The sequence below is a fragment of the Platichthys flesus genome, chromosome 23 (genome assembly GCF_949316205.1).
Source record: "Platichthys flesus chromosome 23, fPlaFle2.1, whole genome shotgun sequence".
In the NCBI taxonomy this organism is placed as follows: domain Eukaryota; kingdom Metazoa; phylum Chordata; class Actinopteri; order Pleuronectiformes; family Pleuronectidae; genus Platichthys; species Platichthys flesus.
The window spans coordinates 5740719-5755398 of record NC_084967.1 but is presented as its reverse complement, the minus strand read 5'-3'; the positions used below and the strand labels follow the sequence as shown (position 1 = coordinate 5755398).

Here is a 14680-nt window from a genome sequence, read left to right as displayed (position 1 = left end):
GACAGGACATGGGCCAAATGAAAGTGTCAAAATACACATCAAATACATTTTAAAGATAGGTTCTTGTAATTTTAGGTAGTTATCACACAGATGTATGTCAATGTGGTGTTTTGTGATGTTTTGAGCTGTCATAATTGACAGCTCAGACTGCCTCACAATTGGATGAGTGCATGTATAGGCGGGACCTTGCTGCTGCAGCTCCATCCCTGGATCCTACTGCACAGAGTCTGGCTCCAAATTATGTCTTCCCCAGAAGTTGGTGGCGTTCATATACAGGATATGTTCGCTCAATTTCTGGATTGTTGGAGGAAGTGAAGACACATCGTCCATCTTAGTATACTCTCTTTCGTTCAAATTTCCCTCAACCTGCTGTTTTTTTTGTAAACCCAGTGTTCAATTCAGCATGAATGCTAATGTTGCTGTGTGTGGTTGTGAAAATAGGACATTTACAAGTAAGAAGAACAACAAAGAGCATTTATAAGATGTTTAGGGTCCAAACATTAATCAGCAGTGAGTACTGTCAAAAGTGTTGGTTTAAAGTTTCCCATGGGTGTTCATTGTGTGGAGACCTGGTAACAGATATCATCAGCCTGACCCCTCGTGGCCTGTGGGAGCATCTGACATATGACAAGGGTCCCCGGACTCAAACTAAACACCTCTTGATAATGTGTAATGTATCTTATCATGCTCGGCTGTGAGTTCTTACTAAACTGTCATCAGCCTCCAGGTCAGTGAGTCTGGATTGCCTCACAGCACCAAACAGGAAGAGAAAGAATGCTGTTCTTCCACGGCAATGAAACCTAAAGCATCAGAGTCTCTGGTGACAGCAGACAGGCGGAGGGAGTAAAGGGCAAAAGAGAATTATGGAAAAGTCACTTCCAGCATGTATAGATTCTCAGAGGAGGGGGTTGGGGGCAGGAAGCAATGAGGCTGATGGGAAATGTGCTCCGAGGTAAATGCAGATGAGTGATGCTGATGGATGATGAATACATCCTGATGTTTCACAGGACTGATCAATGATTTGGCTTAAATGTTTAAATGAGATTTTATCATGTTGCTTATCCTTCATCAAGGTTTTATATTTTCATCGCCCCTTGTTTGTTTGATAGTTGGCAGCATCACATATAAATAACTGGACGGATACGATGACATACGACTGAGGAATATGCTGCAGAAGTAAGATTAAAAAAAAATCTATTTCTTTAACATTTAACTTGAAATGCTCCATTTACTTTAACGCTCCCACCAATTTCCTTGCAGTGGTTTTTAATATCCATTTTAGCTTGTGTGTGTATTTGAGCTGCAAAATAAAAATTGAATATTTTTAGTTCTCTCCTTGGTGCAGCTGGTATGTTATCTTTGTGGGAATAAAACCTTAGATGTATTGAATCCGATTCAGTGTTTTCACTAAAACATGACAAAGTGTGGGCAAGATGCGTTCTGTCTGTGAAGTAGGCCGATTTTTTTTAGAAACTGGGATTGACAGATTACATTAATGGGATTACAGTAATCAGATTTAACAAAGTGACAAATGTAATCCTACACGCCAGGCGTAAAAAGACACACGTTAATCAGACACTTTAAGAGAAAACGGACGGCAGTAAATACCGAGAGCATTTAGATTAATGGGTAAAAATAGATTTCACATTACTTTTAATAAAATCACATGGTTTAGAAGAATTTAAAGCATTAAAATAGTCTGTGGAGTTGACATATTTTTCAGTGAGTTTGCGCATTAAAAATGGCCGTACAATATTTTTTATTATATCTAAACATTGTTCTAAATCCCCAGGTGGATGGACAGACAGACAGACAGACAGACAGACAGACAGACAACACTAAAAAGAAATAAGAAGTTCAAAACTATAGAACTGTATAAATATATATATATGGGTTTTTATATATTTTCATATGATTTAATTTGATATAATTGTAATAGTTACACATTTGCCTTTACTAAGTATTGTTGCAATAAGTTATGAAACATGTATATTAATAAGACACATTTCTTGTTTCTGTGTTAGGACAGACGGAAAACCACAGTTCTTATGAAGTCCTATAACACCCTGACACCCCCTGGTGGACGGGTGCGGCGCTGCAGCATCAGTCCCCGCTGAGAATAGTTCAGTTTCGGTTTCTATTCCTCGGAAACGACAGTGAACTATCCTCCCCCTGTACGTGAAAGGCTGTACGTCGACTTCTGCAGGGAGACAGACAGAGCACAGACGAACCCCAGACAGAGATGGAGGAGTCGGACATATTCAAGTTCATCTGTGCCAACAGAGGAGCGGTGGACTCCGAGGAACTGTGCAACGTGGGCTTCGCCAACGTGTCGCAGATCATCAGGACTAAGAGGTTTCTCCTGTTCGGAGGTGGAGGAGGAGAAGGCCAGGAGGTGGTGGTGGCCAGGACCCGGCTGAAGCTGTGCAGGGCCAAGGACTGTCCGGGGACATGTTCGAGACTCCACCTGTGTAAACACGTCCTGTTCAGCGGCGTCTGCTCCTTCACCCTGCTCAGGTAAACAAACACGTTAGATTACACTCTAAACAAACCTCGGGCCACTTTGAGGTTCGATCGAAAAACCTCAAACTGGCCTGTTGTTGGTGTTGTGCACTGAAATGTACTCCAGAGATACCCGAATTGTTTTTGAAGTTATTAGTATTGCTCAGATAATGGCCATCGTCCCCTTGAGTGTGTTTTGGAATCGTCAGAGGCTCGTTTCCTTGTCCCAGTTTACTGGATCATGGCTGCCTTCCGTGTTGACCTGGATTTAAAGGCCTTGACACTTGACGTTTCCTGACTTTTCATTTCAAAGTCTGCATCCATGGTGTAGGATCGATTTAACATAACAGCTGGAATGTGATTGTCAGATCTTCTTTTTGATTTAGGTATGTTCAAAGTTTATGAAGTTTAAGAACCACGCAATTTATGGAATATCCTCATGCTGTTGGGGAATTGACGCCCTCTAGTGGAGAGTTAAAGAATGATACTCTAGAAAAAGCTGTCAGGTTGGTTAGCAAACAATGTCGTAACAGTTGTGACCTGCAACCTTTGACTGTATATAAAGAGGAAAGGCACGACGGCACTCTTAATGCCGAATTAAGCTTATCTGTTTACACTTTTTTTTTTTTTTTTTTTACAAATTTACACATAACTAAAATCTTTGCATAACTAGAAACAAAAAGATAAATGCTGTAAATACGTGTTTCCAAAGACTCCAAACTATTTCCTTGAAAGGGAACAGTTTGAGTCAGTTTTCCTGTCATTTGTCGGTGATTATAGATTGATGTACAAACAGCTCCCAAAAAAAGTGAAGCCCAAAACATCTTGCTGGCTCCATTAATGGCTGGTGGCCGTATAGGCCATAAACACAGCCTCCTCCTTGTTATTGGATGAGACATGGACCAAACCTGAAAGTCAAAGTACGTGCTTTTTTCTGAAGATGGTTTCGGTCATTTAGTTATTGATCACCCGTATGTATGTTCAAATAGAAAACAAATATTAAGTTTGTTTCTAATTATTTATTTGGTGTGAAAAATATGCTGAAATATAATGATTGTCAGCCAAGACTCCCTCACTCCACTACACAGACGCCTCTAAGCTCACAGCTCTGATAAAATGGTGACATTTAACCTTTTTGGTGTTGATAAGTCTTTTAGAGTTAGGAGTAAAGACACACCATGAACACAGTTTGTATAATGATGTCATATTAAATGTAGAGCTGCAACATTCATGATTTTAGTATGAATTTTTACCAGTTTAAAAGAAAAATTCTCTCCAATTGACAGAAGCTGAACTTCACATTAGCTAGCCAATGACACATTCTACATTTTTATGTAAGAAATGCACTGAATGTTCTAAAAATGTAAGCAAATATGAAAAAATAAGAAAACATATACTACTCTCAAAATGTTAAACTTTTTTTTCATTGCAGTTACACCCCTTGCCAGTAGGGGGTAGTGCAGACTACTCCGATCCCCCACTTCCAGGGGTCTTTGAACAGAAATGTCCACTGTGTATTAACAATCAAACTCTGGGTCTTTGTGTGTTATTGTTTTTTTTGACAGGGGACGATGCCTCTTCTCCCATGAGCTGAACTCTGAGCACAATGTGAGGGTACTGAGGGAGCACAAAGTGGAGAGCCTGAGCCGGACAGAGCTGTGCACGCTGCTGCTGCAGAACGACCACTCGCTCACGCCTGATGTAAGTCTGATCACACACACAAGGTGTATCCACGTAGGTTCATAAGCCACAGGGGGATCTGAACTAAAAATGAATAAAATACAATCAGATAAAGACATGTGTGGAGTATTCTGACGTCTGCGCATTATGTTGATGTGTACATCTTAAACACATCAAAATGTCCTATTCTCATTTCAATGGGTTTTGAAACATCGACGTACGAGAGTTACCAGCACCTCAACGACACTTTGGGAAAATTAGAAAGAAAACACGGTGCATGCTAGAATCTTACATGTAGCTATTTCAGATTGGACTTTTAGAACTGGCAAATGTAATGGTGTGAGTCATAATCATGTTAAGCTCTCTAACATGAGAATATGAAGGGAATATTCACTTAGCAAATCATGTCAACACCATGATCAGACTGATTCTCTTATTCTGATAGGGTCAGTAGTCAGATTGTATGAGTCCATGTAAACGTAGTTACCAGTTTGTTGACTTGATCAGGTCTCATGTTTAGTTGGATAACATAAAGGAGTTGTTCACTGAAATAAATCCTTATTGTTTTTGTTTACTGGATGTAGCAACCCTTTTCCTCTTGTCTCGTCCTCCCTCTGACAGATATGTCACGATTACAACAACGGCGATGGCCTGTTTGGCCTGTGTCAGGCCGGGGCTGACTGCGTAAGACTGCACATCTGTGAGCGGTACCTGAAGGGGAACTGCACCTGCTCCAGGACTCACAACTTCAGTGCTCCACAGCCACTGAAGATCCTGAAGGAGAGAGATGTGCCTGACGAAATCATCAACTCCTTGAAATTTGTCTACAGGAACAAAGAGGCTTTAAGGTTGTCTGGCCAAAGGGGAGATCGTCAACAGCAGCAACCGGGCTTTTCTACCAGTGACGGCCATGCTGCTGCCAACTTTACTGGCGAGTACTACAGGGGGAGAGGCGGAATCCGGGGAAACAGGGGCAACAGGGGCAACAGGGGAAACAGGGGAAACCGGGGCCACAGGGGTAATAGGGGTAATAGGGGAATACAGGGCAACAGGGGAATTCCGGGCAACACTGGAATTCGAGGCAACAGGGGAAACCAGGACGTTGATCAGCTTCAACCATCCGGTTCCACTAGTGACTGCCTTATCGACTTCGACGACTTAGATCTGTACACAGAAGACGGACTGAGCGAAGACAACAGTGAGCAGCGACAACCAAACTCTTCCTCCATCACTGATGCGAGCAGCGACAATGGGAGAGGTGGTTACCAGGGCAACCGGGGCAACAGGGGAAACCAGGGTGGCCTCCAGCAGCACCGATCCTCTTCCTCTGGTGACCTCCTTGCTGAGTTCGATGACTTAGATCCCTTTAGCAATAAGGGACAGAGCGACGGCTTCGGAGGAGAGATGAGAGGCTCAGGGGTGAGAGGTGGTTACCAGGGCAACAGGGGCAACAGGGCCAACAGGGGAAACCAGGGTGGCGTCCAACAGCCGCACCGATCCTCTTCCTTAGAACGCCTCGTTGACTTCGATACCATGGCTCTCTTAAGCAATATGGGACATAGCGGAGGCTTCGGAGGAGAGATGAGAGGCTCAGGGGTGAGAGGTGGTTACCAGGGGAACAGGGGCAACTATCAGCGGCGGCCGAACACCAACAACGATGACCCGAGCAAGAGACAGAGACAATGGCCTGGCAGAGGTAAACTTCATCAGCTGCAGGATAAATTCAACCTGTTGTCTCTAATCAACACAAAACCTCATTGTACATATCGTTTGTTTCCTTCAGATAAAACTGAGATCTGTATGCATTTCATCATAGGACACTGTAAGCACGAGGGTGAGTAATCGATGGGAAATCAACATCAGCAACATACTGGTGCTTTGCCTGCTCATGGCTTCGATGAGGCATCACTTAAACCGTTCATATTACCGATGTGTCCTCAGATAAGTGTTTCAGACATCACGACAAGATGCCGTACAGGTGGCAGGTCAAAGAGGGGATGGAGTGGACCGCCCTGCCCAAAAATGAGGCGATTGAAAAGGACTTCTGTGACCCCACAAAAACACACAGGTACCCTCAGCTCTACAATTGTAATTGTAGATTGTACAATAGTCTCAAACGACGACATTGTGTATATTCACACAGATTTCGCACCCGGTCTTAAAGGTATAAAGACGCAGATGCCATATGAGGTCTTAAAGATATATGCACACTGGTGTTGCATGCAGTCTTAATGATAAATTAATAAGGTGCGATTATACAAATTAATCCTTACTATTTAAATCAATACAATCAATATTTCCACTTTCATACTCCGGAAAGAAAAGTAATAATATTTAGATGAAATTAGACCTTTTTCTGAGTTGTGTTGTGATGGTGAGATGTTTCAGGAAACTAACATTTAGGTGTAACTCAATAGTTCACTTGATTTAATCCATAACTTTTCTTATTCTTTCAATAGTGGTACTACCGATCCTGTCGATTTTGACATCATGACCTGTGGACCCAATAAAGTGCGACGACTCTCCACCTGTAACTCTCTGGTTCAGCCGAGCTACCTCCACACCACCGAGTGGGTCTGGTACTGGGAGGATGAGTTCGCAAAGTGGAACGTGTACACTTCATCCGTGAGTAACTAACTCAGACTCCTTGTCAGGATGTGAGAAAAATGCCAGTAATGTTCCTTGGATGCTACGGCTACAACGACCAGTAGAGTAACGGCTGTTCAAACGGGTTTGTTCGAATTCCGGCAAATACAAACGCCGGCAAATACAAGGCTGTCTTTGATATTCCGATATTTTTTAGAGACATGGCTGAGACGTGCTGCCCTCTCTCCCCTTGGCTCTTTAACCTTACCCCCAGCTCAATACATGATGCTATACATTACTCGATTAGTGGCCATTAATTACTACTTTTCACTTCATTCTTAGTCTGGGGTGAGGATTATATTTATATTATATATACATATGTATATTATGATAGTTTTCGTATGTAGTACTCGATTGTTGGCGCTGCACTGGCTTTGGTCCATGTGGACTTTGACGGTTGTCGTGTCACTGTCGCTGCAGTCATTAACAACACAGATCACACCAGGACTGAACTTTGCACTTCTTCTTTTCCCGCTCATGATCCACTAAACCCGCACTGACCTGACAACCAGCGCGGCCTTACGTAACCCAGCAGTTAGTTAGAGTCTGTTTACCCCGTCTTATGTTTACAGTAGACATTTCTTCTGTCCCTGCTGTATTCTCTCACTGGAGCTGCTAACCCTTTAAGTTTTAATCCTCTACTTTTATGCGTCTACATCCACACAAACAAATCCAAAGAGGCAGAGAGGCTATGTGGCTGCGTCTCTGAAGGAAGAGATTAGTAGCAGCAGCACAGATTGTATCCAGATTCCATCAATTTAAAATTTGTCATGCACCACATTGGACTTCTGAGCAGAATATGACAGTTTTAAAGTGGTGGAGCTGCTTCAACTATAGCCGATCAGTTGTCCTCCAGGTTTCCCCATCCCATAAGAACATCACCTTAAGTTGTAGATAACAGTATTTTTCACCAGCACATGGACAGTTATGGTGTAAATCTGGAGTTTTGGCAGATTCGGGGGGCCTACAATGAATGTGACTGTGTTTCTCAATAGACATAGAGCAGAACCAGGGTGAAAAGACAATTTAGCAGAGTCAAGTCAAATAACTGTTATTTATAGATCTCGACATCGCAAATCCAAACGTTGCCTCAAGGGGCCTCACTATCTGTACAGCAAACCACTTTCTCTGTCCTTAGACCTTCAGCTCAGACAAGGAACAGCTCCCATCAAAACCAATGATCTCATCTTTTTTATTGTGTTACTTTTTCATTGATATTATTTATAGATTCAATTCCACATTTAACTCCCTTGTTACACTTATTGTCTGTTTGTGTGTTACTGTGTTTTGTGTCCAATACCCCCACCAATTAAATATACACATGAATAATGGAATCAAATATTCATACTACTTTAATACTAGAAGAGAGAAGAAACTAATAGCAAATAAACACAAATTGTCTGTGAGATGTGACGCTCTGTCAGTAGGACACATGAAACACACTTGCATATAGACCAACAGGTCTATATATATATATATATATATATATATGTGTATTTGTTGCGCATGCATGTGACATGTTGACTACTGGACTGGTGCTGACCAAGTTGTTCCTGATTGTTCCTGGTTTTGTGGTAAACACAGCCCGCAACAGACATGGAAAGCAGTGAGCTGGAGAAGAGGTTCTTGGCCAACCCCAGTGACGTGGTGGACTTCATCGTTGGTTCCCAGTCGTATTCACTCAGCTTCCAGGGTAAACAGAGATAATGCAAATGAGCATGATGTTAACAGTTATAAAATATCCAGGTGGTAATACAAGGAGGTTTTTTCCTTTCTTTTTTAAATCTCAGACATGATACAAACAAACAACCATTTTGGCACAAAGAGACTCGTGAGGAGACGGCCCCGGTTCGTCTCTGCAGCCGATGTCAAAGCAAAGAGAATAAGGTACGCACAACAACAACTGTATAGCGTGTCAGCCTTACATTACATCCACGTGGACAAACTCACCTTTGTTTGCTGTGTGTCTACAGGAGGCCTCTGGATCAACCAAGCTTTCTTGCTATACCAGACCACTGGGACAAGACACAGATTCCTGCAACAGGATACAAGGTATTTTTGAATACATCTCATCTTTCAACTGAACAAATCTTAGTATTCCAGTAGAAATACAGAAAAAACTATTTCTTATGTGGATGGTGCAGATGAGGAGGAACCCAATCCTCCTCACGTGGGGTCCTCTGGACGAAGGCTCCCCCTTCTCTTGCTTGCAGTTCTTATGTGAATGCATAGGTTTTTTTTGTATAGTCGTTTAAAGGTGACATCACAGTTTTGTATGTAAGTGATCAATTGCAGATGCAAGCTGTGGAAACAAACAGGATTTCGATCGATATGGTTCAATGGCGTCTGTTTATGTAAATATATATTTAATTTTAGGCTCTCTACACTGTTAATATAGCTTAGATAAGAGGATTGTATCTAATTTTTTGCAAAGAGAGCCTTAGACCTCTTACAGACTGCTCCTCAAACAATTGTCTTCAGATCTTTTCAAGATAAAAGCTTGATAATTCAACTGGGTTTAAAGCATGACAACAACTAAACTAACTTTGGGCTTTTACTTTGAAGTCAAATTGCAGTTTGTTCACTTAGTGGGGAGGTACTACAAAACTAGAATCTTTTGGAGACAACACAGGGTTTTTTCCTTTGTACTTTTATTGAATCGAAGCATTTTTAATTGGGTTCATCAGAGAAAATGTAACAATATACACACAAAAAAAAGCCCTATCAAATTAGAAGAGGATGATGATTTGGCAAAGTTGTGTTCACACTCAGAGGCAGCAGGCCTCTGAGTTTTTCAAGAGAACTTGGAAAAGATCTTTTTCTGTGCTGTGTGTTTTTTGTTCTCCAGCGAGTCTCCCTGCAGCGCACCTCACAGGAATTTATGAAGATCGCAGCTATGTTCTTTACAACCATGAGAGGCTTTGACATCGTCACAATCGAGAGGATTCAGAACAAACCGCTGTGGGAAAGCTTTCAGTTGTACGTATGGTGAACTTATCCGTCAAACACTTCCTCTGATCTGTTGTGAGTTTAGCTTCTTTGTTGTTATTGCCTCCGTTCTGGTCCCCGTCACGGTCTTGTTATTTAACCTTTGAAAGTAGAACTGCCACATTGTTCTTCCTGCAAATGAAAAGTGGAACACACCTTACAACGTCAGCTTCAGTTAGGTAACTAGATCGCTGCTGCAGTGACATTCTCTTTCAGTTTACTTTTACTTTTGGCCCTGTTTACATGTGGTGTAAGTATCTGGCAGCTCTAAATACGTGTGTTCACATCTGACCTTAAAGTGTATCAATATGCACTAGCTTCATTTACGCATCTCATGTCAGTGTTGATATTATGGCTACAAACGAATCAAAGTATAGACATGGAGAAACTTAAAGACACATTTAAACTGTTGCTGGTCAGAGGATATCAGCTGAGTAGGCCATCTTCTATGTGGTGCGTTGGATCACCAACCTTAGCGTTAATGTTTTTTCATTCCTAAACAAAGGCAGAGGACTCAGATGAGGACCAACAACGGTGGACGCAACGTGGAAGAAAAAAATCTCTTCCATGGCACTGACTCCGTACACGTGGATGCCATCTGCCTCACCAACTTCGACTGGAGGATCTGTGGAACTCATGGAACTGCTTTCGGCACAGGTGCGATGAAGAAGAGTTTGTCCAGGGCTTCAAGATGTTATATCTTTGGTTTTAAACATGTTGGGCACTGGGAAGTTATGAACGTTTTACACTCCCATAACATGATAATTAATGCTTGAAAAAACATCCTGTAACCATATTTTATTACTTGCATGAGCAGCTTTAATCTCCTTCCACATATATTATTATGTTTTGTAACATTAAAACATAAATCTGCCATCTCTCTCTGTTTCCAAACACAGGTAGCTACTTTGCCCGCGACGCCAAATACTCCCACAGCTACACCGATGACTCTGACGTCAAATCCATGTTCATCTCACGGGTGCTGGTGGGAGACTTCACCAAAGGTTCCTCTGTCTACCGCCGCCCTCCTTCCAAGGACGGCAGCCCCGCAAACCTCTATGACAGCTGCGTAGATGACGTCACACGCCCGTCTATCTACGTCGTGTTCGATAGGCAACAAATCTACCCCGAGTACCTGCTGCAGTACAAGACCTCAGACCTCAAGACAGTACACCACCAGCCTGCTACCAACCCGTACGTCAACACTGTACCTAGTTTTGTACGCAGCACATCAGCTCAGTCTTACACAGCTGCAAACCAACCCAGCAAGACAGTACACCACCCGCCTGCTACCAACCCGTACGTCAACACTGTATCTAGTTTTGTACGCAGCACATCAGCTCAGTCTTACACAGCTGCAAACCAACCCAGCAAGACAGTACACCACCCGCCTGCTACCAACCCGTACGTCAACACTGTACCTAGTTTTGTACGCAGCACATCAGCTCAGCCTAACACAGCTTCAAACCAACCCAGCAATTTGAGATACAATTCCCAGTCAGCCACCTTCCAGTACCCACGCTCTGCATCGTCTTCATCTCTACCCGAAAAGAAAAAGTCTGATTCCTGTGTCATTGCTTAGGTGCCAAGTTGAAGTGAATGGATCATGCAATAGTAGAAATCCTTTTTGTTTGACAGGAGAGGAGAGTTGAAGGAGCTCCTGCAGAATGCTTTGGATGATTTGATGCAATGATTTAAAATGGTAAGGAACTGACTAAGAAAGTGTGTACTGAGGAGTTTATGAAGCCTGCGATGGAGTCGATTAACTTGGTTAAACTCAAATTATAAACCACATGGATAGAAACAGTAGTGGGCACACAGGAAATTGATTTACAGTAACCGGGTGAGCATTAAATCTTGAGCTGATCAACCAGTGAATTGCAAATGTTAATAGTTTGTAAACGGTTGATGGTGCTTATTGTTCAGTGAGGCGCTATTAGTCTCTCGATTTCCTCTTTGGCAGTTTTTCATTGCATCAGTTTCCATGGCTTTGAATACGTTATGATTGATTAAGTTTTCATTGTTATAACTTTACAACCTTTGCCACACATTTGACCTTTTTTCTGCAGCATATAATTTTTTTTGAATTTCCACTCTTAACACCTTAAAATAGTTTGTAACCATCATTGTTTTGAACACTTATAAAGTAACAAACACAAGTGCAGTTCTGATAGATGTGCTGAGGAAATGTTAAACAATACATCCGATTAAACATGTTCACAATAGATAGTTTACGAAGTCATCGTGGAATGAAGTGATGCTGCTGCACACTGCGACAATCAATTCTCGTCAATTCAAAAATTAACTCGATGGCTGCTTTCCCAAAATGTCATTGGATTTAGTTTGACTCAATGAAAGTGTGCAGTTATTGATTATTGAAATCGAAACCTACAGATAATGCGTAGTCATTCACAGTATGATTCCTCTGTCGCTGAAAATATTGTATCGTTAACACTGTTGTGCATTAAAAATAAATGTAATTTTTAATGGAAAACTGTCTCACATTATAATGTCTGTCTCCTCTCTCTCTCTCTCTTCTCTTTCTCTTAAGTGAATTGAAAATGCCACCAGCGGTCGTGTCGGGCTCTTAGTGAAATGAGGCAGGGAATGAATGATGATCAATATGGCTGCCAGTGCTTCCTGTGACATGAGACATTAGGCCTGCAAATCACCCCCCCCAAACACAGACACACACAACATATACACTAGCATCCACCTCCTGTTGTGTTTCCCAACATGCTACAGTGTGAATACATTTGCTTGTTATGATGGGATGTCACTACGGTTCCTCTACCTTATATCTTCTGCCTGCGATTGCCGGACTGTGATTTATATTTAATGCTAAGACATTACTATACACACTCAACCTGTGAGCGTTTCTCTTTTCCACATTGAGCTGCTTTTGAACTATGCACAGAGAATCATCAAACCGGCAGACAGCTCTCACTTCCCTCACAAATCTAACATTTGCCATCCACTACTGACAACATTACATATTCAGATAAACATTTCTCCCCCAAGTTCTCTGTAGTTGTACTGAGAGACCATGGACTGTATATATATACAAATGGGCGGTGCATCTCGGCTTACCAGAAATTAAGCCAAAATATTTTGGCTACAAAATGCTGCCATCTTGCTCATTTCTGACCAATCAGGAGTCAGACTCTGCTGTCGATGTTGTGTTTCATTTTACTTTTATAGCATCAAACAACTCATTCAAGACAAACTTAACAGAAAAATGAACTCTTCAAAATCAGAATGATAAAAAAAATATGCATATAAAGCAATCTCTGAGAAATATGTATTTAACTTGTACTTTTTAGTTTGGTCCGATCCACTAACATGGTGGAGGCAAGGTTTATGACTGAAACTAGCCAGCCACCAGGTGGCGACGCTGACAATTCGGCTTCACTTTTGGGGAGCTGTTGTGTCGTCCATCTTGTTAAACAGTCTATGGATGCAATAGAGCCGTACAATTATTTCCTCCAAATCCAGCTGGTGGCTCTATTAGACAAACGGAGAACTATCACACAGCTCTGCAGTTTTCTGTTTTGCATTAACTTCTCACCACTTAGCATTCAGCTAACTTTGCATCTTAGCATTTTGCAGCTGAAGAGACAGACATTTCCCTCAGCAGTGGGTGGAGTCCAAAAACAAAGGTGTAAATACTGGACTGACTCATTCTTCAGTTTGCCAAAATCACGATGTTAAATGAATTCTTCCAACAGCGGAGGGGAATATTTCCGTGTTACAGCTCCTTGCCAAACAAAATAAATATCGGTTTCTTTCTGTTTCTGTTTCTATGACAATTCTTAGGTCACCACATTGAATGAATGCCAGTTTGGTCAGGTGCTGTTCGGGGCTGGTTTCACATCTTGTTCCTATGGTGTCCTTTCTTATTCGAAAATAAAACTATTTGAATTTTGAAGAATATGTAAGAATGATATTATCGTGAGGGGATTCATGAGTAGTGCTGAATACTTTGGGATTGGTGGATTTGGTACCTTTTATACCAAAGCACGAGGGCCTCAATACAATACTTTTATTCTCCTTTAGTTCAAAACATACAGGAGTCATTTTCTACTATACAGCAGATGACACAGTTCCAAGGGTGAAAATGGATTTGAGCTGTCACAGCCACTGCATCCATTTCTCCACCACCTGCGCTTTATATGCGTTTGCTGCCTATTACAATGGGGCTGTCCTCTGGTAGATGCAGCTGTGCTCTGCGGGGTGCAGTAGCCCACCCAGTGACAGTAAATAGCCACTGACATTAACCTGCCTAAGCAGCCACTTCCTGTCTGGTGTGTGCCGCTGTGTCTTGCCCTGGCTGTTGTTAACTAGTAGTCGGAGCGGATCTTCCAGGCCTCTGCGTATCAAGAAATCGTTTTTTCCTGCATCGCAAGGGTTTATGAATTAAAAATGACTCCCTTGTGTGTGTGTGTGTGTCCGTCCCTCCTGGTGTTTGAGGTGTTTATGTTTCTGCTGAGTCATGGTGGTTTAGTTCCAGCTGATGGAAGAATGCTACCCCAGGGTAGGTGGAAGTGAGTCAGATCTTTAATTGGCTGGTAGCAGGAGGAGTTTTTGTTGAGCTTCTGAGATGTTTGTTGGGAAGGAAATAACAGAGTCATCATATCTATATGCTATCTCTGTATGTGGAGCCTAAGTGGATTGATAAAGCACCTTTTGATCAGCTCATTATTATGGACAGTTCTTTTTAAGTTGTTACTGTTCCTGTTAATCACGACATTTCTGAGAGATCACAAACCTGATCATTCGGAACCAGAGTTAGTGGTGAATAAACACACTCAAACCATAGTGAGTCAGTCAAATGACTTTTCACCCCATTTTTATACCATTAAAT

At 42.0% G+C, this 14680-nt stretch overlaps 1 protein-coding gene across 2 annotated transcripts; it reads left to right on the top strand.

Moving 5' to 3' along the window:
- Positions 1 to 2072: 2072 nt before the first annotated feature.
- Positions 2073 to 12310, top strand: LOC133948672 (protein mono-ADP-ribosyltransferase PARP12-like). Of its 2 annotated transcripts, XM_062382585.1 has the most exons (13): positions 2073 to 2517; positions 4068 to 4203; positions 4804 to 5878; positions 5966 to 6016; positions 6124 to 6250; positions 6642 to 6807; positions 8413 to 8521; positions 8619 to 8715; positions 8802 to 8880; positions 9677 to 9807; positions 10322 to 10473; positions 10716 to 11010; positions 11455 to 12310. In XM_062382585.1, the coding sequence occupies exons 1-13, from the start codon at positions 2243 to 2245 to the stop codon at positions 11507 to 11509; spliced, it is 2748 nt and encodes a 915-aa protein (XP_062238569.1). In that variant the 5' UTR covers positions 2073 to 2242; the 3' UTR covers positions 11510 to 12310. The 2 variants fall into 2 exon arrangements, with proteins under 2 accessions (XP_062238569.1, XP_062238568.1); XM_062382584.1 differs by having other exon boundaries at positions 2074 to 2517; positions 10716 to 12310.
- Positions 12311 to 14680: the final 2370 nt, after the last annotated feature.

Excerpts from the sequence above, each read along its gene's own strand:
- LOC133948672 (XM_062382584.1), top strand. The coding sequence starts at position 2,243 with ATGGAGGAGTCGGACATATTCAAGTTCATCTGTGCCAACAGAGGAGCG. Across the intron at positions 5,879-5,965 it reads GAGACAATGGCCTGGCAGAG|ATAAAACTGAGATCTGTATG; the intron begins GTAAACTTCATC and ends TGTTTCCTTCAG. Across the intron at positions 8,716-8,801 it reads GTCAAAGCAAAGAGAATAAG|GAGGCCTCTGGATCAACCAA; the intron begins GTACGCACAACA and ends GTGTGTCTACAG.